This window comes from Lepisma saccharinum, chromosome 26 (genome assembly GCF_977018435.1).
Source record: "Lepisma saccharinum chromosome 26, izLepSacc3.1, whole genome shotgun sequence".
Classification (NCBI taxonomy): Eukaryota; Metazoa; Arthropoda; class Insecta; order Zygentoma; family Lepismatidae; genus Lepisma; species Lepisma saccharinum.
This window is the reverse complement of record NC_139254.1, coordinates 19,176,238-19,202,695: the sequence shown is the minus strand read 5'-3', so window position 1 is coordinate 19,202,695 and position 26,458 is coordinate 19,176,238. Positions and strand designations below refer to the sequence as shown.

Genomic DNA, 26,458 nt, shown 5'->3' with positions numbered 1-26,458 from the left:
AGTCTAGCTTTCTTTTACCTCAATGCTTGCCCCCCATGCCCCCCTAGAATTGATTTCCATCCAAGGTTGGGGAGATGCAATGCCCATTGTCTCCTGTAGTTGTACCACTGCACCCCCTTCCCCAGTACCTGCTTTGAACTTGAATGGTCTTGAAAATACTTAATTGTTTAATAACGGCGATAAGATTCCTGTCCACTAAATTTCTAGGTGAAAGTACATTAATGTAGAAGGGAAAAACATACATGTCTGGAGGGGGGGGGGCAAGGATGGCTACACCTCCCCCTTAGAAATTGAATGTCAGCACAAAAGTATGTTTCACACTTATAATTTGATTTATATTAATGCGATAATTTCAAATTTAAGTGGTGTTTTTTGAGGGGGCAACACTTTTATCGGGGTAATATGCCCCATGGAAAAATACCCTGTGGATGTCCATGATTAGGGGGGGGGCAATTGCTCCCCCTTCTTTTCCTGCTCAACTGGGCTTCCTAATCTATGTGGAGGTCACTCCTTCAGGAATGTTTTCCCCTCTCCTTTTTTATTTCCCCCTCACTCTCGCCTCACCATTCCAAAGTAAACTCCCGTTCTTCTCAGGCAGCTTGGAAGACTTCCTGAGTGACGTGGAAACCGATATTGGGTACGATCATCCTGGTTTTATCCCATTTTTTTGAGAAAATTGATCCACCCTTTTAAATTTTTCATCCCCGTTAAGATTATTCTCCCCCGCCCTTTTTATTACATTTCGAAGTGGTACCATGTTAAGTACCTAGTTTTTCGCACAAAACTGAAGAAGGGGATAGTTAGTCCCCGAAACTTAGTTCTAAAGAAAGGAAAATAGGAACAACATACTCTCATACGTAAGTACAGTTTTTAATGTTAATATTTTAACGTCTTTTTTATAACTTAAGTACGAGGGTCACTATTTATATTTTGAGCCTTGGCAACACTGATTGAAGTTAGGCACGATTTGACGTTTGCACGGAATCGTCTGGCATTATTGACCATAACGTACTTCAAATGTTTTGTCAATAGCTTCATTTGTGTTGTTTATGTTGCCTTGGAGATTGCACGACAACAAAATGGAATTAACTTTTCGTGCGATGATTTTTTACGATTTTCGACGTGGATTATCAAGACAAGAATGCATCGATCAACTTACTTCCACATTTGGCGATGAAGCCCCATCCTTTGCCACTGTGAAATGCTGGTATAACGAATTTAATCGTGGCCGCCATTCGCTCATCGACGAGATTCGCGAAGGTCGTCCAAAATCAGTTGTTGTTCAAGAAAACATTGATGCTGTGCAAAACCTAATACTGCAAGATCGTCATGTGACATACTGTGAGATTGAGGCAACCATAGGCATTAGTTCCACCAGCATATATAAAATATTACATGATCATTTAGCTGTGAGAAAGGTATGTTCTCGTTGGATCCCACACAATTTGACAAAAACTCAAAAAGACGCTCGCGTCAATTGGTGCAAACAAATGCTCAATAAATACAATCGTGGTGCTTCAAAGGACGTATATAAGATTGTAACAGGTGACGAATCATGGATATATGCATATGAGCCGGAACGTAAACAGCAGTCGACTGTATGGGTGTTTCAAGATGAACCCAATCCAACAAAAGTTGTTCGTGCTCGAAGCACATCGAAACAAATGGTCGCCTGTTTTTTCGGGAAAACTGGTCATGTGGCAAATGTGCCTTTAGAGGAACGTAGAATGGTCAACTCTGAATGGTACACAACAATTTTTTTGCCAGAGGTCTTCGGTCAAATACGGAAAACAAACAAATGCCGTCGGATCATTCTTCATCAAGACAATGCCAGCTGTCACACATCTCGTCTAACAACAGACTTTATGAACAGTCAAAAAATCGAATTGATGGGTCATCCGCCGTACAGTCCTGATTTGGCACCCAATGACTTCTTCTTGTTCCCGAATGTCAAGAATAAATTGCGTGGACAACGATTTTCGTCGGCGGAAGACGCCGTTGATGCGTTCAAAAACCATATTATAGAGGTGTCTCAAGAAGATTGGAAAAACTGCTTTGACAAATGGTTCGAACGAATGCAAAAGTGTATTGACCATAAAGGAGAATACTTCGAAAAACAATAAAGCAGTTTTCAATGCCAAATTCCTGTTTTTTCATTGTTAGGCTCAAAATATAAATAGTGACCCTCGTAAGCATAGTCATCACCTCCAAGTTGAAATGTAGTTCAGTCTATCTTACCAATACAGGGTGATATATGAAAATGAAATGGATGATTGACGGCTGAAAATAGGTGCGAGACTGGAAGGAGTTTGAGCGAGTGAAAGTGAATCCATGCCGTACTCTAGTGCACATGTAGAGAAAAAAACCCATTAAAATACTGTTATCAGTTAAGGCTCTGCAATAAACAAACAACTAGTATTTCCCAACAATACAACTTTATTACACACATATTGTATATTTGTATGTATAACACTAAAAAAACTATATACTATTTTCTTATATAAAAACTGTTCTGTCCACTTTGACAAGGTAGATGGATAATATATCATATATCTAACATATGTGTAAATAATATTTTATGAGATTCTTAAGGAAATTTTACAATTCTATACAAAACACAATAAATTCATTCACAAATAAAAATATCACAAATAAGGTACTCGTGATGTGAAGTTGTACATATTGAATGTGTAAAAGTAGAAACATCACGTATATTCTTCCATTATTAGCACTAAAGTAACTAAAATATTCAATGTTTCACAACAGCAGTAGTTCACAAGATAATTTGCATTTAGAAAACCTGTACCCTTCATGCTCTAAAAAGACTTTTAGAGAAAATAAGGTTAGTAGAAATCTTACAAAATATTACTCAAAGTTATTTAGTTCTTGAAAATTTTAATTCATTCAAAATTATTAGTATAAATTGTGACTTATACATTTGAAATATAGGAAGAAAAGTATTAATGGAAGAGTTGCAAAGGCAGCTCCTGAATATCACAAATGATAACATACCATCATAGACAGTCTTTGAATAAATTCGTTGGGGAAAAAAAATGACATACAGACAACTTACCACCTATACAAGTCTTGTTTTTTGTAACCAGAATGTTTATTCATAGACATTTAAGTGAGGAAAGAAAAAAAAACAGGCTTGATCAGGTCTCAAACCCAGATATCAGGTTAACATACCATTGCTTTAACAGACACCTTGGTTCGAGTCCTAACCGAGCCTGCATTTTTTACTTAAATTTCTCCCAATACAGTCACTGACACTTCTGGATTGTAATGATATCATTGACTTTCAATAGAACTGTGAAGAGGTTTTCTCGGCATATCAACCAGGTGATTTCCAGATAGACTTCCAAGCTTTCGAGAGCTAACGTCACTTTCATCTTCAATGATTGAAGTGCAGAGATGTGTCAGGGTGAGGTTACATGTATTTGGGAGTGGGAGGAGACCTGTGCAAAATCAGGGTTAGCAGAACATTCCATCCAGGAGGGCCATAGAATTGACTTCACAACCACCACGATCATCAATAAGTCGCCCAACAACTGGGAAACAAAACATCAAAGCAGCAATACCCATCCACGGGGAAAATGAAAACCAACCGACACACAGGACTTGAACTGGACCCAACCTGGTTAGCAATAATAGACAGAGTGCGAGCATCGGAGAGGCAGCATCTGATTAGCCCACCATGTACACTGACCCCCTCCCACTCCAAATACATATAACATCACTGTGACACATCTCTGCACTTCAATCCCTGAAAATGAGAGTGACGTTAGTTTTCGAAAGCTGTTTGATATCCCGAAAAAATCTCATCCTCATTCACCACCAGGAACACTTCAGGAATTATTTCAATAGAATTGCTCCAACCCACAAGTGTCCGTGACTGAACATCTCCAGTGTGCCAAATCATAAGTTAACATCCATCTCCACGTTGAGAGATTCTATTCACCATCGATATCATTAGTGTTTCAAAAGCAACAGATCCAGTTGTGGTATCACTGACTGACACTCAGACTGGGTTATTTTCTCAATACCATGCATGGTGTCACCTCAGTCTGTTGATCGTGCATGCACAATGAATGTTTGCCCATGTTGCTTGTCACTTGGGTGTGAATTGCCCATGTCACTTTGGTGTGAATTCCCATGCCACTCGTCACTTCAGTGTGAATTCCCCATGCCACTCGTCACTTCAGTGTGAATTCCCCATGTCACTCATCACTTCGGTGTGAATTACTCATATCACTTGTCACATGTTGTGTGTCACCTGCTGCTTGTTGCTTCAGTCTGAAAGTTCCTCTCTCACTGCTTTTTCTCATGAGAAAATTTTTTGATATCCTTCATAACTCAGTTTGCTGTGTTGATGCAAACAACAAGGATCCAAAGTTAATCATATTTATACATCTTTAAAAATCACGATAAGCTACTAGTTTTTATTCTCATTATGAAAAAAAGTGCAGATACAGCACACCAACAAAGCACTGTACACAAACACACACATGCCTACCATTGCATTACACAAGATCATAAATGTACACAGAACATTAATATTCAGATATTAACTTTGCTGGTATGATGGTTGCATTGATAGCATGATTCTACAACAAACTTACAAAAGCATATTCATTTATGAAAATTAACAATATGATAAATCAGAGTGAAAGACAGAAATCTTCCTATGCCCAAAACTGGTAACAAAACTAACAAAAGCATCCATCATCACATATTCGAACACTCGATGACATGCACATATTAGCTCAAGAAGAAAAGATGCATGCAGCATGCCATGCAAATCACTGGTAAGTACTTTGTACATTTCATGTTTAAAAAAGGGTAACAAACCCACTGTAATTCTAAATTTACACAAATAATTGTTTTAAAACCTTTAAAATGAATATTAATGCATAACTTATATAATATCTCAAGTTTGCATATACAACACATATATTCTAGCTCGCAATTTTGACTGGAAGGAAAATTATTCAAATGTCAGGGCATTTGAACAAATTTTAAAGCAACATAGTGACAACACAGGCATAAAAATATGTACCACTTCATGATTTGAGATGTATAAACAAATATTCAGATATTAGTATGTTCAATTCCTATCACTTTTAACATGTGTACATATCCTAGGTTATAGATAAATATCTTTACAAAAAATATATCTTGTTTCTTGTGAAGGTTAATATTTGTGATGTGTTTATAGATTATCAATGCAATATAAATGGACAGGTTTACAAACACAACGAATTCAACGATTTGCTAAACAGAATCTTACACTTTTTTAACTTCAAAAATGCAAGGAAAAATGCTAATTATGTCAGAATACCTAAAAATATCAAAATTCAGAAGAAGGATTTTGTGGAGTCATGCTCTACAACCACACTATTCCTTCTCTACCCCTGCAACACTTGTAAACTTTCCTCAAAGATGTAATTTCCCCTCCCCCACAGAGAGTAATTTATGATTATTTCTGTGCTAAAATTTACGTTAACAAATCTGTTACAATGAATACAAGACTGGAATGATTTATGCTGAGAAACCAACAAATACAAAAACTGGCATTCGGACAACAAACACATAAAAAAATACCTATGGTGACTGTGCAGAAAAATAGTGTTCTATACATAGCAACATTACGCATTATTTATTTTTACCAAAATTCTTTGCACAGTCTCTGCTTCTTTAGTGTAACCTTGACAATGAGGATGATTAGATGAAATTGACGATGGCACACTCACACGTACAAAATTTTAAAATAGACTAAATCTACATAAAAAGGGCAGAAATGTGATGAAAATAAAAGCATAAAATAGCATTAAATATCTGAAAAATATAAATGCAACATTGGTTGGAAACTTGAGTGGGAGGGAGTGCATAGCATTTATCAAAGCTTCAAGCAAAAATGATTAATGACAGCAAATGAAAGACATCGTTCTAATGGACAGCATGTATGACAAACTAAGAATACCAGATGGCCATAAGGTCTGGAACCAATGACAGTATTGTTTCCTGAATGCTGGATTGGGAGACAAAGCCCTGTGGAATGTTCACCACAGTCACCTGATCTCAACCCCAATGGCTTTACCACATGGGGAATTTTTAATTCTGAGGTGTAGGCTCTGATAAACCAGGATCACTGAGAAAAGATAACCACTTCAATGAAGTTCTCGAGCCTCCCATTTTGAAGAGAGTTAAAGGACACATGTTGAAATGTTTGAGCAACTGATGGCAGACATATGTAGCATATTTTTGCATTAAGGAAATGTGCTGTTCATCAATTCCCCATTGGTTGAAGACTTTATTGCCACCCTGGTAGCTACAGTCCAACAGACCTCATATACATATATATAAAAATCTATACACAACTTATGTACAAATGCATTTGGTACACTTACATATACACACACCACAATTCTTCAAGAGACAATGTTTGTACAAGTATGTATTTACGAAAACATATGTCCTGTATGTGTACTACATTGAACCAGATGCATGGCAGTTTCACTGTACAGGTTGGTCAGAGTCCCTTTTCTTCATTTAATAATTCGGATTGTAAGGTGCCTGTTTTTGATACATTTCAGTTCCAACTGCTTCACTATATGGGGGTGGATTTCCATGTGCTACAAACAAAAATACGACAAATCAGTCACATTCATAGACACAAACCCAATGTATGTCAAGACAAGAATATTTGCAAAACCCTCATTCATATCCACTGTTTCTAGATGGAGTATATTAAAAAGAAGTAAGCCTATCTGCTATACAGGGTCCATTCTGAAAGTATCCGAACTGTCCACAGCACAGCGCGAGAATCGGTCGAGGGTTCGGGTAAGCTGCACCAGGTGGCAGTGGGGACCTTAATGTTCAAAACAAGTCCTTGCTCAGTTGCCTGCGAGCAATCGCTCGTGTTGTGTACACAGAAAAAACGTCGCATCGAGAATTTGCAGTTGGTGGATTTGGTGAAAATGGAGTGCACTTTGAAACAGTGCTACGCTGTGAAATTTTGTGTTAAATTGAAAAAAAAAAAAAACTTTACGGAGACTTTAACCATGATACGGGAGGCTTACGACCCCGAAAGCAAGAGACAAAGTTCAGAATGGCACACCCCTGCGTCCCCTCGTCAAAATCAAAGGTGAAGACAATGCTCCTTGTCTTTTTCGACGCGAAGGGGGTCGTGCACAAAGAGTTTGTACCTGCCGGGACCACTGTGAATGCAGCTTACTACAAAACAATGCTTCAGCGTTTCCGACAGAGGGTCCAGGGCGTCCGGTCTGACATCGCCGACAGGTGGGTGCTTCATCACGACAACGTGCGGGCTCACACAGCGCAGTTTGTAGGTGAGTTTTTGGCCAACGTACGCATGGCAACGCTGCCTCATCCCCCTTACAGCCCGGACTTGGCACCAGCAGACTTGTTTTTGTTTCCAAATTTCAAAAGGGTGCTCAAGGGGAAGCGTTTTGCGTCAATTGAAGAGGTTCAAGCTGCCACGACCGCAGCATTAAAGAGGGTGTCAGTCAAGGACTTCGAGGACTGCTGTGAACAGTGGAAAAGTCGCTATACTCGCTGTATTGGGGCTGAAGGTGCCTACATTGAAGAATATTGACAGCAGTTGTAATTGTCATCAATAATTTTTTTGCAAATAAATAAGTTCAGATACTTTCAGAATGGAGCCTGTATATTCTCACAATGCCATGAAGGCACGCTATATCTGCCACAGCGGAGATGGTATGATCAGCACCATGCTCTGGCTGCCTTCTTGACTGTTCCCCTCTGAAAATTGCTCTCAGGTACCCATTGTGAGTAGAGGCTGGGTCAGATGCAGGGCCACTTTAAGCAGAGGCATTGCCAATAAAAGTATCACAGAAGTCAACCCCTTCCCCCCTTTCCTGGAAATCGGACCTGAATCTCCCACACGGTAGTCTGATTCAATTGGACTATTCTAGTTCCAAGTAAAATAGTGCACCATTAATTCCATGCTTTTTCCTAATCTTATGAGGGTAAAAAGAGTAACCTTTGCTAAAGGTCAAACCTCAAAAGCTGACACAAAAGTCAGCCTCAGTTCCACATAGTGCACTCTGGTAACTGGACTCTCAGCTAGTATAATCCTATAAGATTTGTGTTGTGTTTATGATTGTCCTTCCATCCATTTCAGCTTGTCACCATTCATTCTTATATTAGCAATTAGCCAAAAGTGGCAGGAAAGCAAAGGAAAATAAAACCAATCAATCCTTATATTATGTTACTGTCGAGAATTAGCTATACAGTTAATTAGAAAATTAGATTCAGCTTATTGGAATCAGTAATTATTGTAATGGTGTGTTGTTAAAATTGAATATTTTATGATATATGTACGTAAAGACAGTGGAACCTCGATTTTACATTCTTCAGGGGACCGGAATGAAAAAAACTTGAAATGTATGAGAATGAAAAATCTGGGAAAATTTTATAACATCTTGCCCTATTTGGAACATGAAGATTGAATGAACATTGCAGGAAAATGAATCTGAGCATGTAAAATTGGGGTATCACTGTTGTCTGTAATTAGATTCCACAATTCCATTATTTTGTTACTGTTGAAAGAAAAATCATGTATTAATACACTGTTTCTTAAACCCTTACAGGGTTTGTTACAAACAGTATTTGCTTTTTGTTTCTTTTTTTGTGTTTGTGTGTAATCTGTATGCTTGGGTTTCTTCCATGGTTCTGTGTAGTTTAAAAGAGACAATAAGATTTGAACTTTCAGCCCTCCCCCATGCGACGAGGAAGGAAGTATAAATATGGCCTCTCTGACAGAGGACAGGACACAGTGTGTGTGTGTGTGTGTGTGTGAAATGGAAAGCAGAAGGGAGAGTGATCCTCGGTCTTCAGTGGTCTCCCATGAGGAAGAACATCCCGAGGCGGTTCCACCGATCCTAGCTAGCTTCCACGCTGCAGTTCTGTTGTGGTGTTCAAATTATAGAAATGTAAATTAGAGAATTAATGGAGCCTTGTTTTGTTGAATTGTAAATAAATGTGTAAATAAATGTATAAAGCCCATTTCTGCGAGTTTTCAATCACCCTGCAACATTAATTCAGGAAGTTCTTGCCTGTGATTGATTTTTTGGTTCTGAGCGCTCTGGTGAGGAACGGGATGGGAACCCAGGACTAACGAGCCTATTTAGTTGTTTATTTGGGTTTTTACTGCCAGGAACGACCAGGTAAGGGTGGAGTGTTGCGGAACAGGTTCTCACTCAAGTTGGCAATACAAATTCCCCAACTTTATGGTGGGTGCAGGAAATGCAGATTCAGTATTGTACTAGTGATGTTTCGTGTTTCCGCATTGAGAATTGAATCATTTTTTTCTGATTAATTTTGAAGGACCACTGCCTTCATTAACTGGGGTTACAGCACCTGCGATGAAGATGGCAGTGCGTCTCAAAAAGGATAAATGGTAGAGATATGCCACTCTAGCTAAAAAGCATGTGAGACAAAACAGTATAGTTTCTGTCTTCTGGTCATCATAAATTAGTATAAAATAAAAACTTTTACCACAGCGAAAAAAACAATGCAAACTTATGCATCAGTGCAATAAAGTTTCTCATCCATCTGATCATTGTCAATGACATAGTGACATACAAAAAAATGAGCCCAGCTCTAAATTTAACCTTATTTCAGGAGCATGATGTAATCACTTACCTGGTGTAGGGTAAAATGGTGCATTTGGCATCTCTACAGATGGATATAGCCCCTGCTGTGGAGGATAAGGCTGAGGAGGGTATGGTACTGGCTGTGGAGGGTATGGAGTCTGTTGTGGAGGATACGGTTGAGGAGGGTATGGTTGGGGTTGATACTGTGGTTGCTCTGGTGGATACGGGTGAACGGGATATGTTGATGGCTGTTCGGGTTGCGGTTGTGCTGGCTGTGTTGACTGAGCAGGTGGGACATCTGGTAGATAGATAAAATAAATACATTAGAAATGATAGCACATTTTACTAACATTATTACCAAATAAATTTAATGACCTCCTTGTAAACACACTCTTGAGTTTAAGGCCTGCCTCAGAAGACATTTTCCCCAACATTTTTGATTAAATTCCACCATGCAAAATATAAAACTCTCATCGCATTTTCATGCCATAGCATATTCCATGGCATTTTTCAAAAATATAATCGGTCCTAATTTCCTTAGCATTTTGCATAGCATAACCAATCAGAAGCGAACTCTAGGTCACGAGTGAAGATGTAATGGCAGCCAAGCGAGATTGTAAACTTATCACTTCACATTTTTAAAAGACAAACTATTCAAACGAGAGGAATAATGGTTCCAATAAAAAGGTGTTAAGTACAAATACACACTTAAATACATATTTTACAGTGCACACAAATGGAAGAAGAAATTAGTTGTTTCAATTGTAAACACTCGGCACTGACTGATGGACAGAAATATCTCAATATATAGGTGAGATCGATGGTTACTTAACATTAAAAAAAGAGGTGTATTTTCAGTGTGTTTACACAATATCTCATCAATTAAATAGCCCTTTCCTCTTAAATCACACCTCTTCCTATTTAAATGTATTAGCAATTAAATGAAAACTGCATAACTTCTATGCCTTTCATGTTACATATATTTTCTAATGCTAACTGTAATGTTATGTGAAATGCTTTCCTGTAAAGTACTGTCTGCTACAAAAATGCTATAAGATTTTTGGAAACATTTATGCTAGATAAAAAAGGAAATGCTTTCATCTGAAGGGGGCCCAAGACTGCACAAAGTATACAAAAGCTTAAGCAGTAATCATTAAAATGGTTACCCACGATTAGAAGTCTAAAGCCTTCAAGAGCTGGGAATGTTCTTATTACATGTGAATTTCCATATAGTTTCTGCAAGTAATTCCGGTTGTCCATAATTTTCTCAAACTCGCACGAATGAAAGAAATTTATGGACGATTAAACATTGAGAAGTGATTTTAACAGCTCTACCTGGGAAGTTATAACTATGGTGTGACTTCAGTTGTAATTTTGAACCTTATTTCCAAGACATTTGAACTCAAACTTGAGAGTACACATATCAAACAAGAAGCACACAAAGCATTTGTGATACAATATGTTGTCATAACTTGTGGTCCATGAACCCCCATGGGATCTGCAAAAGTTGTAGAAACGTTACAAGTTTTTGTCACAAATGTTCAAGGAAAAATAGGCTGTCAATTATGAAATGATACAATTACAAAATCAAATACAACTTGCAAAAGCTATGAAATATTTGTTTTATTAATAATACTGTAGAGTTTGTTGATAATACAAAACTTCTTTACCATTGGCAAATGGGACCTTCAATTGCTGCAAACTTTCTACAGTTGTGAAGACTTTAGTACACACTTTTCAAATGTGCAGCGATTCAAAAAATACTGAATATGTACCGCAAAGAGTTGAAGTTTGTTTTGTTTCTTAGAAAAACACCACACTCATGTGGGAATGTGAAATATGTTCATTCTTTCCTCCCAACAATCATAATTACAAGAAAAATTGAAATTTTTAACCCTAGAAAGCTAATGCGTTACCTGACAGATTATGCATGTGGGGCAGTTTTCTTGTTTCACCCCCTTCTAGTATAATCTTCAGCTCCCAGTCCCATCTACCTTCATGTGGATCGGAGAGACTGACAGGGAAGTGTCAGTGTCTTTTTACAAACGTTCCTTCAGTGTGTTTTTAACGGTTTTTAATATTGTGTCTACGTAAAATCATCCTGAACATGAAAATGCCAAAAACTAATCTAGATGCTCAACAACAAGGAAGGAAAATTTGTGCATTCTGTCCCTCAAGCAAGATGAGGATGACCAGATTCTTCTGCTGACGTTGCTCCAAAGCCATGTGTGGTGAATACCAATCAAAGTGTTGCTTTGAGTGTACACGAGACTTATAAAAATGTAATTTTGCATCCCTGCCACGCTATTCATGTATTTTGGAAGTAATTTAACTTTTGTAGTAGATAGAATAGTTTTTGCAAAATGTAGGCTGTGTTTTAATTCTGAAGAAATCAGTAGTCCAGCAGAGGAATGGTTAGCTTTAACGTATGGCACAGGACACCATTAGCTTTCCAGGGTTAACCACATATATTAGGGTGACCAGATTTTCTGAAACAAAAAGCAGGACATCCATGGATGTGTATGGGGAGGGGAAGGGCGGTTGCAGCTATAACTAAAAAAGCACATCAAGTGCACCCCTTTCTTTGGCAAAGGAAAAGTCATATTGATTACATGTGTCTTGACATATTATTCAATTTATTCTGTTTCCTTTGTAATTTGATTTGATTGTTGTCTAACGTTCTTTTACTTGAATATTATAAAGATGTTACAACAAAAAAATATTTATCATGATCCTGTGACTTACTTGAATAGACTGTTCCTCTATGCCTCCTTTTGTATAATATACAAAATGGACAACATATGCAACAGATGCAGCATGCTGCTATTATAGCAGCTATGACTCCACCAATAATTCCAGCAATGAGCTTCACCCTGCAAAGGCAAAAATAAAAACATTTAATGGTTGCATGTAGGAATAAAATACAGGACACCCACTCGTGTTGCAAATTTCCAAATTACCTGACTTTTCTAGGTCATCTTAAATAACTACGTAGAAATTTTTCAGCAAGAATTGCAGGTTCAACCAGGATTCTAACCCGAGTCTCTGCTCTACCACGAAGCTACAGAGCTGACCTGGCCTTGCCTGATTCTTCGCTGTTGCCGTTTTACCTCCATGGAATCGTCTCAGGCGAGGCCAGGTCAGCTTGGTAGCTCAGTGGTAGAGCAATGGCACAGTAAGGCAAAGACCCAGGTTCGAGTCCCAGAAGAGTCTGCATTTTTTGCTGAAAAATTTCTACGTAGTACATCACAATACAAGAGTACATCGACACCGTAAATGGCAGGAATAACAACAACATAACATAAAATGAAACTGCCCTATCATTAGGTATCTAATTTTTATTTTTCCTGTGTAACTTTGAATGCAGTTTGATTCCATTTATCTAGATGTAAATATAGGTGACTATTTCATGCTCAATATGCATGTAAGTATAAGTGCATATAATATCATAGCAGATGAAGCAAACACTGAATATACAGGCTGATTCAGAATTCCTATTACACACTTCTAGGAGTTGTGGAGGGGACTTAGTAGATCAAGTTTTGATAAGGAACCCACGTCCGGAAATGTACAGTTTTGATATTACACAGATGGCAAGATCACATAACTTCACATCTCCCGCTTTACCTGCGTCACTACAAGAGCTTCTTGATGTGAGATGAGTCGTTGCAACAGAGCATTGTTTGGTGGGTTTAATTTATTCATTGCCCTTGTCAGAAATGCATCTGTATAAAATGTAATAATAATTTCAAACATTTAATTTATATATATTGAAACACATATATATGTGTGTGTGTATATATTATATGTACATATCTATATAATATAACCTTTGATATTTTAAATTTGGAATTATGTAAGTATCGGTATGGCCTCAGCCCTACAGTTAACCTAATAATTAACATTTATTTTTAAGCTTCACATAAAGGGCGGAGCTACCCTTTTTTGCAAAAAAAAAAAAAAACAAAAAAAAAACTGCCAAGAAATCTATTACAGTTATGCAGTAAAATATGGTAAACCTTCAATATCCCCAACTTTTTTTTTCATTTTTTTTTACAAAATAATCTCATTTTCTTATCCCTTTTTCACTCCTATAGTGATTTCACTTACCTTTCCAGGATAGTGGGATCTCTGTGTTAATATACGGTATGACTAATGTTAGTAACAAAACATGAATAGGATAATGATACTAACGTGCTGGTAGGAGTACAACAATGAGCATCTGGTGTTCCATCACCACAGCAGTATTGGTCTTTGCCACATATCAAACTGATCTTAATGCCAGCGGGACCAAATTTACTACATGTCACAGCTTAAAAGAGAAGAAATACTTAAATTATTTCAAACTCAAGACAATTAACTCCAATTCACATTCATGTTAAACAAGACAAAAGAATTTGTTCTCATTGTCGCTACATACAATGCCAGTCTTACAACAAATTATTGACAGTAACAGCAGGTAACAGTTTCATACATCGGAGACACATTTCTCCATTTTTACAGAAGAAACTACTTACGGAAACTATTTGACCGAAAAATCATGTCAAGTGTTTCGAACCCTCCCCCTTTTTTTTTAACTATCCTTGCCTAACCTAAGCTTATCGGAACGGTTCGTCGGGCTATCCGTCAGCTAGTCGTGCATAATGTACAATTTGCACACGTGACGAACACGATAGTGGGTATTTTTCGGTGAAGAAAGTTGGAAACACTGATATTCGAAAACAAAAGAAGCAATATCATTCACAAAGTAAGCGATATTGCACCGTTACGTGCGTTCGGTAGCACTTACAAATATGAGTTATTTTAGTAGAAAAAGTGTTTGTTTAGGTGTAAAAAGCATAATGGCACCTTGAACTATGTTCCGCAATACACAATTGGTAAGTACGAACCATGCGAAACACAAAATATCCGATTTTAATGTGTATCTGATCTATGGAACTGGTACCGTAACAGCATCCAGAGAATGGAATGCATAGCAAATCTTGCTGAAATCTACTCGAATACCATGTTTAATCCTGTGTTAGATTTTCTGTAGCATCCAACCCTTTTACTATCTTTAAAGTATGAAATATACCATGGATTATACGAGGGTATGCTGCCTGTGATGATAACCAGTTACTCACGGAAGCTGAGTTAATTGTTGTTCCGGGAGAGTTCTATGAGGAGGGTATCCAAAAACTTGTAGTTCGTTACGATAAATGTTTAAACTGGTAAGGAAATTATGTAGAAAAATACAGAAGTGATGTAAATTCAGAAAATAAATGTTTTTTTGAAAAACATTTACTTCATTTTTATTGCAAAACGAACCTTACTTAAAAAAATAACTCTTACTACGCTTGCACGCTGAACGTTCTTTCTTTTTTTTTTCTAACATCAGCTGCACTTTCTAAGTGATTTAAGGTAAATATGCGATATAGCCCGAAGAGATTTCTTCAAATTTACAGGAGAAACTATTTACTGAAATCACTTTCTGTAACATTATCGAAGTTCATAGAGGTATATTCTTTCGCAGAAACTGAAAACTTCACCATAGAATGCTGCAGAACAAGAAATAATCACTTTTTATGTAAGGAACTTGCATTTTCTGTAAAGCGACAACATTTTGCCATTGTTTCCATTATGTACCTGCAGATGGAGCGAGCATCCAAAGTCGCACGGTCTCGCCAGTGTTTCCAAACGTGCCTTTTTTTTTACAAGAATTTTTTTTCTTTTTTTAACTATGCTTACCTAACCTAACCTTGCCGGAAATGGTTCGTTGGGCTATCGTGAATGGTGTTTGGGGCTATCCGTAAATGGTTTGTGGGGCTATAGTGAATGGTTTTTAGGGCTATCCATCAATGGTTTGGGATGACATAATGAACACGAAAGTAGGTATTTTTCAGTTAAGAAGGTTGAAACACTGCATACCCACTCCAAATCGACAAAACACAAGCGCGAGATGCAATGATCCATGACGAGTGCACGCCAATACGTCTGTTACCCAAGCGGAACAAGGAAGACAAATAATGACTCGTAATATGAAAAGTTGACACTATTTTATGGAAAAAGGCATAACTTCACCTCAAAGAATCTTGCGCAATGTAGAATAGGTATGTATCAATGCTAAAATGAACGAAATAAACGAGTGAGAGTGTTCGGGCTATATCGCATAATTACCATAACCAAACCAGTGACATGTTCACTTTCGTCACTAACACATACACACGTGTCCTAAATAACCTATTTCCATATAACATCTGATTCTGCCATGTGCTCAGTTTTTCTGTTTTGATATTTTCCTTGTTATGTATTGAGTGACCAAGCATGTAACCGACATTAACTTTATAATATTACATGGCCTAGAAGTGCAACTGAACAATTGATTGATTTTATGTTTTAAGTCCACTTTCTGCACATTAAGGCTAATCGGGACTGGACCTACAGTTTAAAGTGGGATTCCGAACCACTTGTGCCTCCACTGGGTATCGAACCCGGGACCCCTTGATTACAAGGCGATGACGCAACCACTGCACCATCGGGGAGGCGCAACTGAACAAAACAGCTGTGCTTAGAACAAAGATAACAGGACAAGCTAGTCAAGGGACCACTTAAGAAATTTTCATTTCTCTGCCACTTTTATTATCTCTTTCTTGAGGCCACAGTCCATTGCTTTCGAGTACCTCCCCAATTGTCCTCATGATACTACATGAACACAACACACTGTTTAGTTTCCACATGGTTCAAATGTGGACCACCTGCACCAAAAGCAAGAGTGCTAACTAACCATTCAATTAGAATGTTTGCTGTCAATGAATGAAAATATTTATGCTCAATCTATAGTGCAAAATTTTGCCAAAATGAATTCCCTGACTTCAAGCCTATTTTTAATAAATTTCCAAACCACTCTGTACCATTTTAACTTACACTTTAATGCTTTTCTATTAGTGGAAACATGTAATTTTGGGTACCTTTGATCCTCTGTACCACGATTATCAAGTGGAAAGTCTTGCATGGTTTACAAAGATTATGTTGTTTATGAGGTTCTTTTCTGTTTTTTATGGTACTTGTTTACTATCAGTCGGACAAATTTCTTCATTTCTACATAAGAAACCACTTACCGTAATAAGTTCCTGTAGTATTGTCTAACATCGTGAAGGTGTTTTGTGTGAAATTCAGGTAATTTTTCCGTATCCTCGAAACGGATTTCTTCAAATTTAAAAGTTTGGGGGGTCATTTAGGGGCAGGTGACTCCGACCAATTTCTAACATGCCTTTAACAGAGAGTCTATAGAAAAAGCCGGGGAGCCAGAGCAGAGCGGGGGCAGGGCTGCGTAAGCAGCTGGGGGCGGTAAGTCAATTACCCCAGGGGCGGAGCCCGGAATCGGTGGGAAATTTCAGTCAAAAATTTCAAACTAAAATATTTTTTTTTGTTTAAATTTCCAATTCCGGGATGGATAGCCCCAAAAACCATTCACGGAATTTCCGCGAAGCAGATAGGTAAGTACGAATGTCAAAAATTGACAAAACTCAGAAGTTATAGGTGTCCGACGGATAGTAAACTTTTACCGTTTTTATCTTGTGGAGATGTGCCTTTGCTTGAAGCAGAACAGCCCCAAAAGGCTTCGCACAAGTAAATATAGCACACAAAAAATGGCATTCCGCAACAGCAGCAGACTGAATGTTGGCTACCATTTTATAAATGTATCATCAAAAAGTAAATCAAACACGAAGGACTGACAACTTACGAAACCAAAATAGGAGTGAAATTATCGTTAGGAGTGTTACATATTGGTGTTTATAATTTTACATAATTAGGTAAGTTTGGAGGTGTGATCTTTCGCACATGTTCTTTAGCTACTTGAGTGTGAATACAACTGGCTTTTACTAATAAAAAGCTGCAAAACACTTTCAAGATGGAAGGTTTTTACTTAAGCAGGCTATGTTCAGGATCAAATAACTTTTATTTGTGTTCATATTACATAAAATATCTAATGTCAATTAAAATTGGGGGCCTTAGCATTAAAACAATGTCTGTAAACCTGATCACATAACATATCTGGTCCCGAGCATGACACTTCCTATGAGCTTTGCCTAAAAATCAGCAAACACTCACGTCCATGTCAACCAAACCAAGAACGTCTGCTGACGTAAGCTACATTTCAAATCATAATTTCTCCAGTAAATAAAGACTAGTAAACCTATAAACTGTCCTAATTAGTTTTTCAAAGCTTGGAACTTCCTCCCACAATCGTTACCAGCACTCTTAAAGTACTCGCTACTACTCCTGTAAAACTTGCAAAAACCATGAAACATTTGGAACCGATACCGATTGTCCTCTTCTTGGTAGAGCAGAAACTACAAAAGCATTTCGAGAAGCTATTCTAACACTAAGAGCCCTAAACCTGACACACCAGACCTAATGATTAGCCTATCTGACGTCCGTGAAGTTAGCACCGAACTGAAACGAGAACTAAGCGACCTGAACGCAGCGGAAGCTAAGAATGAGTCATTCCATGCGAAATCAACACAGCCTTTGACCTGACCATCTCCGATTTTCATGAAATTTGGGGAATTGAAACTATGCATGGAACTTAGTAAGTATAACATTTTTTAGTTTCGTGCGTCTTGTAATTGTTAAATTATTCAAGGTCAAAGTTTGCAGAAATTGCCTTTTTTGAGCCCGCTTAGCTATACTAAATCTGCTGTAACTCCGCCCCTATTTCGCCTAGGAAGCTCAAATAAAGCTTATTGTACAGGGAATTGAAAAAGCTTTCCAGTGATATATAACAAGCCTACCTTTGGATAAAAATATAATTTTGTCACGTGACCTTGACTTTTGACCTTGAATATCTCAAAACATGTCATCACCAAAAATCGTGAAAAAAATATATTTGGTCCCTCATACCGTACTCTAAAACACACCAAAAAATCATTCTGGGACTGCAATGGGATCAGAAGATACAAAATAATATGTGTAACTATGTGACTGATAAAAGTCCCATTACATGAACTATGAAGAGTCAAATGTCCCTTAACACTCCCTACAAAATGTGAAGGAGTTATCCTGGGTATAATTGGTCATGAAAGAAATAGGTTAGGCACAGGGAGATTTCTAGCCGTGTGTGTCAAGAGCAGGTTCGGCATATTGTTGACCGCCATATTGAATTTAACGCAAACATTTCAAAGGAAAGGGGGTGATGTGATACGCGTATATCAAATCAGGCTAGAATTTCACGAGAAATGAAGTGACGAAGGATTTTCCAACGTATCTTACGCCATCAAAAAGTTATACACATATCTTTCACTTACGATATATGCACATTATAATGTTGTCAATGTTCCTGTGAGCACACTCGTTGACGTCTGTCACACTCGCATAGAACATTTGGTAATGTAGCATGTGCAACAACATCGCAAGCAACAACTATGCCTTCTCTCAGATGGTCAATATCAGGGACTTTTAGTGCATGCACCATTCTCTTCAAATGTTTCTGAAGGTAAAAGTCCTCCTAAGATGTTAGATCTGGGGAATGTGCAGGCCTTTTAATAGATCCCCGTCTGCCCATCAATCTACCTAGAAATTTACCATGAAGAAATTGCTACAATGTCCAACATAGTGTGATCACACTCTGTCCTGTTTCAAAACTCTCGAAAAGTGCCATATCCCGTAAGCAAGGGTGAAAAAACCTGTTCACTTAACAAATCCAAGAAGCCCTCACCATTTAAGGTTCCGTTGTTGAATATGGACCAACCATTTCCGTTCGCCATACATTATACCACATAATTAGCTTACCAGCAACAACCATTCGACTGAGCAAATCACAGGTATTGCATACTATTTTTATTAACTTCACCGTGAACATAAAAATTTGCCTCGTCACTGAAGAATTTTTCATTCCAAAGGAAGTGTCACGTAATTGTTTGAGATACTTTTCCCAATATTCTTCACTATTCAACTATTTGGTGAATGTAGCTGATTAAAATCATATGCAATGGTGCGTATACTTCTTTCTCTCCCAAGATGTCAGCGTGATCTCGATGAGTTCCTAACACGTTAGGAGCATTCCAATGCTTTGTTTCTAACACCTCGAAAAGGAGAAAATGGTTACAAGCATGCAGTAATAAATTTTTGCTGGTTAAATATATGTTGGAAAATCCTTCGTCACATCATTTCTCGTGAAATTCTAGCCTGATTTGATATACGCGTATCACATCACCCCCTTTCCTTTGAAATGTTTGCGTTAAATTCAATATGGCGGTCAACAATATGCCGGACCTGCGCTTGACACACACGGCTAGAAATCTCCCTGTGCCTAACCTATTTCTTTCATGACCAATTATACCCAGGATAACTCCTTCACATTTTGTAGGGAGTGTTAAGGGACATTTGACTCTTCATAGTTCATGTAATGGGACTTTTATCAGTCACATAGTTACACATATTATTTTGTATCTTCTGATTCCATTGCAGTCCCAGAATGATTTTTTGGTGTGTTTTAGAGTACGGTATGAGGGACCAAATATATTTTTTTCACGATTTTTGGTGATGACATGTTTTGAGATATTCAAGGTCAAAAGTCAAGGTCACGTGACAAAATTATATTTTTATCCAAAGGTAGGCTTGTTATATATCACTGGAAAGCTTTTTCAATTCCCTGTACAATAAGCTTTATTTGAGCTTCCTAGGCGAAATAGGGGCGGAGTTACAGCAGATTTAGTATAGCTAAGCGGGCTCAAAAAAGGCAATTTCTGCAAACTTTGACCTTGAATAATTTAACAATTACAAGACGCACGAGACTAAAAATTTTCATAGTTACTAAGTTCTATGCATAGTTTCAACTCCCCAAATTTCATGAAAATCGGAGATGGTCAGGTTAAAAATTGCACATATCTGTGTTGATTTGGCATGGAATGACTCGAATGTAGATGGTAGCTCAGGGTTGCCAGGAGTGTAAAAAAAAGCCATCCAATTCGAGAGAGCCGGAAAATTATGCAAATAGCAGTTTATGAATTTATATTTGTTTTCGGGTGGGGGGGGCGGGGGGGGGATACACGAAAGTCACCGATATTACAAAAATGTATGCACGTACGGATACAAATGCAATTGTAATGGGTAAATTGAAAAAAAAAACACCGCAAAAAAAAAAACGTAGGATTTCATAACTACAACATTTTTCTATAAGCCTGCATACTCAACATCATTCTTCCTACTATATTCTAGCATCTAGAGTACTCCCACCGAATTGAAATGTCACAAAATAACGTATACGAGGGAATAATGAAAAACTTAATGTCCCGCGGTGTCCAACCTGTGGCCCGCGAGGATTTGGTTTCCCAAAGAAATCAAAGCAGGTTCCTTCCCCAAAAATCTTGTATGCTCCATATATATCTTCGAATCGTATTCTAGGTTCTAGGGCATTTTCAATGGAATCCTACGTACCGAGTATAAGGGGGAAATTTTAAAATTCCCTCATGTCCAAACTGTGGCCCGCGAAGATCTGATAATCTAGGGTGTCGTAAGCACATCCTTTGCTTATCACCCTGTATAGTCAAAATATTTCTTCGAACGATATTCTTGCTTCTAGGGAACTAGCACCGAACTGAAATGTCACAAAATAACGTATACAAGGGAATAATGAAAAACTTAATGTCCCGCGGTGCCCAACCTGTGCCCCGCGAGGATTTGGTTTCACCATGAAATCAAAGTACGTTCCTTCGGCAATCACCCTGTATGCTCCATATATTTCTTCGAATCGGATTCTAGGTTCTAGGGCATTTTCAATGGAATCGTACGTACCGAGTATAAGGGGGAAATTTTAAAATTCCGTCATGTCCAAACTGTGGCCCGCGAAGATCTGATAATCTAGGGTGTCGTAAGCACATCATTTGTTTATCACCCTGTATAGTCAAAATATTTCTTCGAACGATATTCTTGCTTCTAGGGAACTAGCACCGAACTGAAATGTCACAAAATAACGTATACAAGGGAATAATGAAAAACTTAATGTCCCGCGGTGCCCAACCTGGGCCCCGCGACGATTTGGTTTCACCATGAAATCAAAGTACGTTCCTTCGGCAATCACCCTGTATGCTCCATATATTTCGTTGAATCGGATTCTAGGTTCTAGGGCATTTTCAATGGAATCGTACGTACCGAGTATAAGGGGGAAATTTTAAAATTCCCTCATGTCCAAAGTGTGGCCCGCGAAGATCTGATAATCTAGGGTGTCGTAAGCACATCATTTGTTTATCACCCTGTATAGTCAAAATATTTCTTCGAACGATATTCTTGCTTCTAGGGAACTAGCACCGAACTGAAATGTCACAAAATAACGTATACGAGGAAATAATGAAAAACTTAATGTCCCGCGGTGACCAACCTGTGCCCCGCGAGGATCTGGTTTCACCATGAAATCAAAGTACGTTCCTTCGGCAATCACCCTGTATGCTCCATATATTTCTTCGAATCGGATTCTAGGTTCTAGGGCATTTTCAATGGAATCGTACGTACCGAGTATAAAAGGGAAATTTTAAAATTCCCTCATGTCCAAACTGTGGCCCGCGAAGATCTGATAATCTAGGGTGTCGTAAGCACATCCTTTGTTTATCACCCTGTATAGTCAAAATATTTCTTCGAACGATATTCTTGCCTCTAGGGAACTAGCACCGAACTGAAATGTCACAAAATAACGTATACGAGGGAATAATGAAAAACTTAATGTCCCGCGGTGCCCAACCTGTGCCCCGCGAGGATTTGGTTTCACCACGAAATCAAAGTACGTTCCTTCGGCAATCACCCTGTATGCTCCATATATTTCTTCGAATCGGATTCTAGGTTCTAGGGCTTTTTTAACGGAATCCTACGTACCGAGTATAAGGGGGAAATTTTAAAATTCCCTCATGTCCAAAGTGTGGCCCGCGAAGATCTGATAATCTAGGGTGTCGTAAGCACATCCCTTCTTTATCACCCTGTATAGTCAAAATATTTCTTCAAACGATATTCTTGCCTCTAGGGAACTAGCACCGAATTGAAATGTCGCATAATAACGAATACGAAGGAATTATGAAAAACTTATTGTCCCGCGGTACCCAACCTGTGGCCCGCGAGGTTTTGCTTTTACAATGAAATCAAAGTACGTTCCTTCGGCAATTACCCTGTATGCTCCATATATATCTTCGAATCGGATTCTAGGTTCTAGGGCATTTTCAATGGAATCGTACGTACCGAGTATAAGGGGGAAATTTAAAATTCCCTCATGTCCAAACTGTGGCCCGCGAAGATCTGATAATCTAGGGTGTCGTAAGCACGTCATTTGTTTATCACCCTGTATAGTCAAAATATTTCTTCGAACGATATTCTTGCTTCTAGGGAACTAGAACCGAACTGAAATGTCACCAAATAACGTATACGAGGGAATAATGAAAAACTTAATGTCCCGCGGTGCCCAACCTGTGGCGCGCGAGGTTTTGCTTTTACAATGAAATCAAAGTACGTTCCTTCGGCAATCACCCTGTATGCTCCATATATTTCTTCGAATCGTATTCTAGGTTCTAGGGCATTTTCAACGGAATCCTACGTACCGAGTATAAGGGGGAAATTTTAAAATTCCCTCATGTCCAAACTGTGGCCCGCGAAGATCTGATAATCTAGGGTGTCATAAGCACATCATTTGTTTATCACCCTGTATAGTCAAAATATTTCCTCGAACGATATTCTTGCTTCTAGGGAACTAGCACCGAACTGAAATGTCACAAAATAACGTATACGAGGGAATAATGAAAAACTTAATGTCCCGCGGTGCCCAACCTGTGGCGCGCGAGGTTTTGCTTTTACAATGAAATCAAAGTACGTTCCTTCGGCATAAACCCTGTATGCTCCATATATTTCTTCGAATCGTATTCTAGGTTCTAGGGCATTTTCAACGGAATCCTACGTACCGAGTATAAGGGGGAAATTTTAAAATTCCCTCATGTCCAAAGTGTGGCCCGCGAAGATCTGATAATCTAGGGTGTCGTAAGCACATCATTTGTTTATCACCCTGTATAGTCAAAATATTTCTTCGAACGATATTCTTGCTTCTAGGGAACTAGCACCGAACTGAAATGTCACAAAATAACGTATACGAGGGAATAATGGAAAACTTAATGTCCCGCGGTGCCCAACCTGTGCCCCGCGAGGATTTGGTTTCACCATGAAATCAAAGTACGTTCCTTCGGCAATCACCCTGTATGCTCCATATATTTCTTCGAATCGGATTCTAGGTTCTAGGGCATTTTCAATGGAATGCTACGTACCGAGTATAAGGGGGAAATTTTAAAATTCCCTCATGTCCAAAGTGTGGCCCGCGAAGATCTGATAATCTAGGGTGACGTAAGCACATCATTTGTTTATCACCCTGCATAGTCAAAATATTTCTTCGAACGATATTCTTGCTTCTAGGGAACTAGCACCGAACTGAAATGTCACAAAATAACGTATACAAGGGAATAATGAAAAACTTAATGTCCCGCGGTGCCCAACCTGTGCCCCGCGAGGATTTGGTTTCACCATGAAATCAAAGTACGTTCCTTCGCCAATCACCCTGTATTCTCCATATATTTCTTCGAATAGTATTCTAGGTTCTAGGGCATTTTCAATGGAATCGTACGTACCGAGTATAAGGGGGAAATTTTAAAATTCCCTCATGTCCAAAGTGTGGCCCGCGAAGATCTGATAATCTAGGGTGTCGTAAGCACATCATTTGTTTATCACCCTGTATAGTCAAAATATTTCTTCGAACGATATTCTTGCTTCTAGGGAACTAGCACCGAACTGAAATGTCACAAAATATCGTATACGAGGGAATAATGAAAAACTTAATGTCCCGCGGTGCCCAACCTGTGCCCCGCGACGATTTGGTTTCACCACGAAATCAAAGTACGTTCCTTCGGCAATCACCCTGTATGCTCCATATATTTCTTCGAATCGGATTCTAGGTTCTAGGGCATTTTCAACGGAATCCTACGTACCGAGTATAAGGGGGAAATTTTAAAATTCCCTCATGTCCAAACTGTGGCCCGCGAAGATCTGATAATCTAGGGTGTCGTAAGCACATCCTTTGTTTATCACCCTGTATAGACAAAATATTTCTTCGAACGATATTCTTGCTTCTAGGGAACTAGCACCGAACTGAAATGTCACAAAATAACGTATACGAGGGAATAATGAAAAACGTAATGTCCCGCGGTGCCCAACCTGTGCCCCGCGAGGATTTTGTTTCACCACGAAATCAAAGTACGTTCCTTGGGCAATCACCCTGTATGCTCCATATATTTCTTCGAATCGGATTCTAGGTTCTAGGGCATTTTCAATGGAATCGTACGTACCGAGTATAAGGGGGAAATTTTAAAATTCCCTCATGTCCAAACTGTGGCCCGCGAAGATCTGATAATCTAGGGTGTCGTAAGCACATCCCTTCTTTATCACCCTGTATAGTCAAAATATTTCTTCGAACGATATTCTTGCCTCTAGGGAACTAGCACCGAATTGAAATGTCGCATAATAACGAATACGAAGGAATAATGAAAAACTTATTGTCCCGCGGTACCCAACCTGTGGCCCGCGAGGTTTTGCTTTTACAATGAAATCAAAGTACGTTCCTTCGGCAATCACCCTGTATGCTCCATATATTTCTTCGAATCGGATTCTAGGTTCTAGGGCATTTTCAATGGAATCGTACGTACCGAGTATAAGGGGGAAATTTTAAAATTCCCTCATGTCCAAACTGTGGCCCGCGAAGATCTGATAATCTAGGGTGTCGTAAGCACATCATTTGTTTATCACCCTGTATAGTCAAAATATTTCTTCGAACGATATTCTTGCTTCTAGGGTACTAGAACCGAACTGAAATGTCACCAAATAACGTATACGAGGGAATAATGAAAAACTTAATGTCCCGCGGTGCCCAACCTGTGGCGCGCGAGGTTTTGCTTTTACAATGAAATCAAAGTACGTTCCTTCGGCAATCACCCTGTATGCTCCATATATTTCTTCGAATCGTATTCTAGGTTCTAGGGCATTTTCAACGGAATCCTACGTACCGAGTATAAGGGGGAAATTTTAAAATTCCCTCATGTCCAAAGTGTGGCCCGCGAAGATCTGATAATCTAGGGTGTCGTAAGCACATCATTTGTTTATCACCCTGTATAGTCAAAATATTTCTTCGAACGATATTCTTGCTTCTAGGGAACTAGCACCGAACTGAAATGTTACAAAATAACGTATACGAGGGAATAATGAAAAACTTAATGTCCCGCGGTGCCCAACCTGTGGCGCGCGAGGTTTTGCTTTTACAATGAAATCAAAGTACGTTCCTTCGGCAATCACCCTGTATGCTCCATATATTTCTTCGAATCGTATTCTAGGTTCTAGGGCATTTTCAACGGAATCCTACGTACCGAGTATAAGGGGGAAATTTTAAAATTCCCTCATGTCCAAAGTGTGGCCCGCGAAGATCTGATAATCTAGGGTGTCGTAAGCACATCATTTGTTTATCACCCTGTATAGTCAAAATATTTCTTCGAACGATATTCTTGCTTCTAGGGAACTAGCACCGAACTGAAATGTCACAAAATAACGTATACGAGGGAATAATGAAAAACTTAATGTCCCGCGGTGCCCAACCTGTGCCCCGCGAGGATTTGGTTTCACCATGAAATCAAAGTACGTTCCTTCGGCAATCACCCTGTATGCTCCATATATTTCTTCGAATCGTATTCTAGGTTCTAGGGCATTTTCAACGGAATCCTACGTACCGAGTATAAGGGGGAAATTTTAAAATTCCCTCATGTCCAAACTGT

General features: G+C 38.7%; 1 protein-coding gene across 1 annotated transcript in view; it reads right to left on the bottom strand.

The window, feature by feature from the left end:
* Positions 1 to 2,448: 2,448 nt before the first annotated feature.
* The window catches only part of LOC145979422 (uncharacterized), a 57,377-nt gene continuing 33,367 nt past the window's right edge, over positions 2,449 to 26,458 (bottom strand). Inside the window, exons 2-5 of the mRNA XM_083112307.1 lie at positions 13,836 to 13,953; positions 12,387 to 12,514; positions 9,691 to 9,939; positions 2,449 to 6,635 (exon numbers count right to left, since the gene is read on the bottom strand). Coding sequence (XP_082968433.1) covers positions 6,553 to 6,635; positions 9,691 to 9,939; positions 12,387 to 12,514; positions 13,836 to 13,953 — 578 coding nt within the window. The 3' untranslated portion in view covers positions 2,449 to 6,552. The remainder of the gene's footprint in view (positions 6,636 to 9,690; positions 9,940 to 12,386; positions 12,515 to 13,835; positions 13,954 to 26,458) is intronic.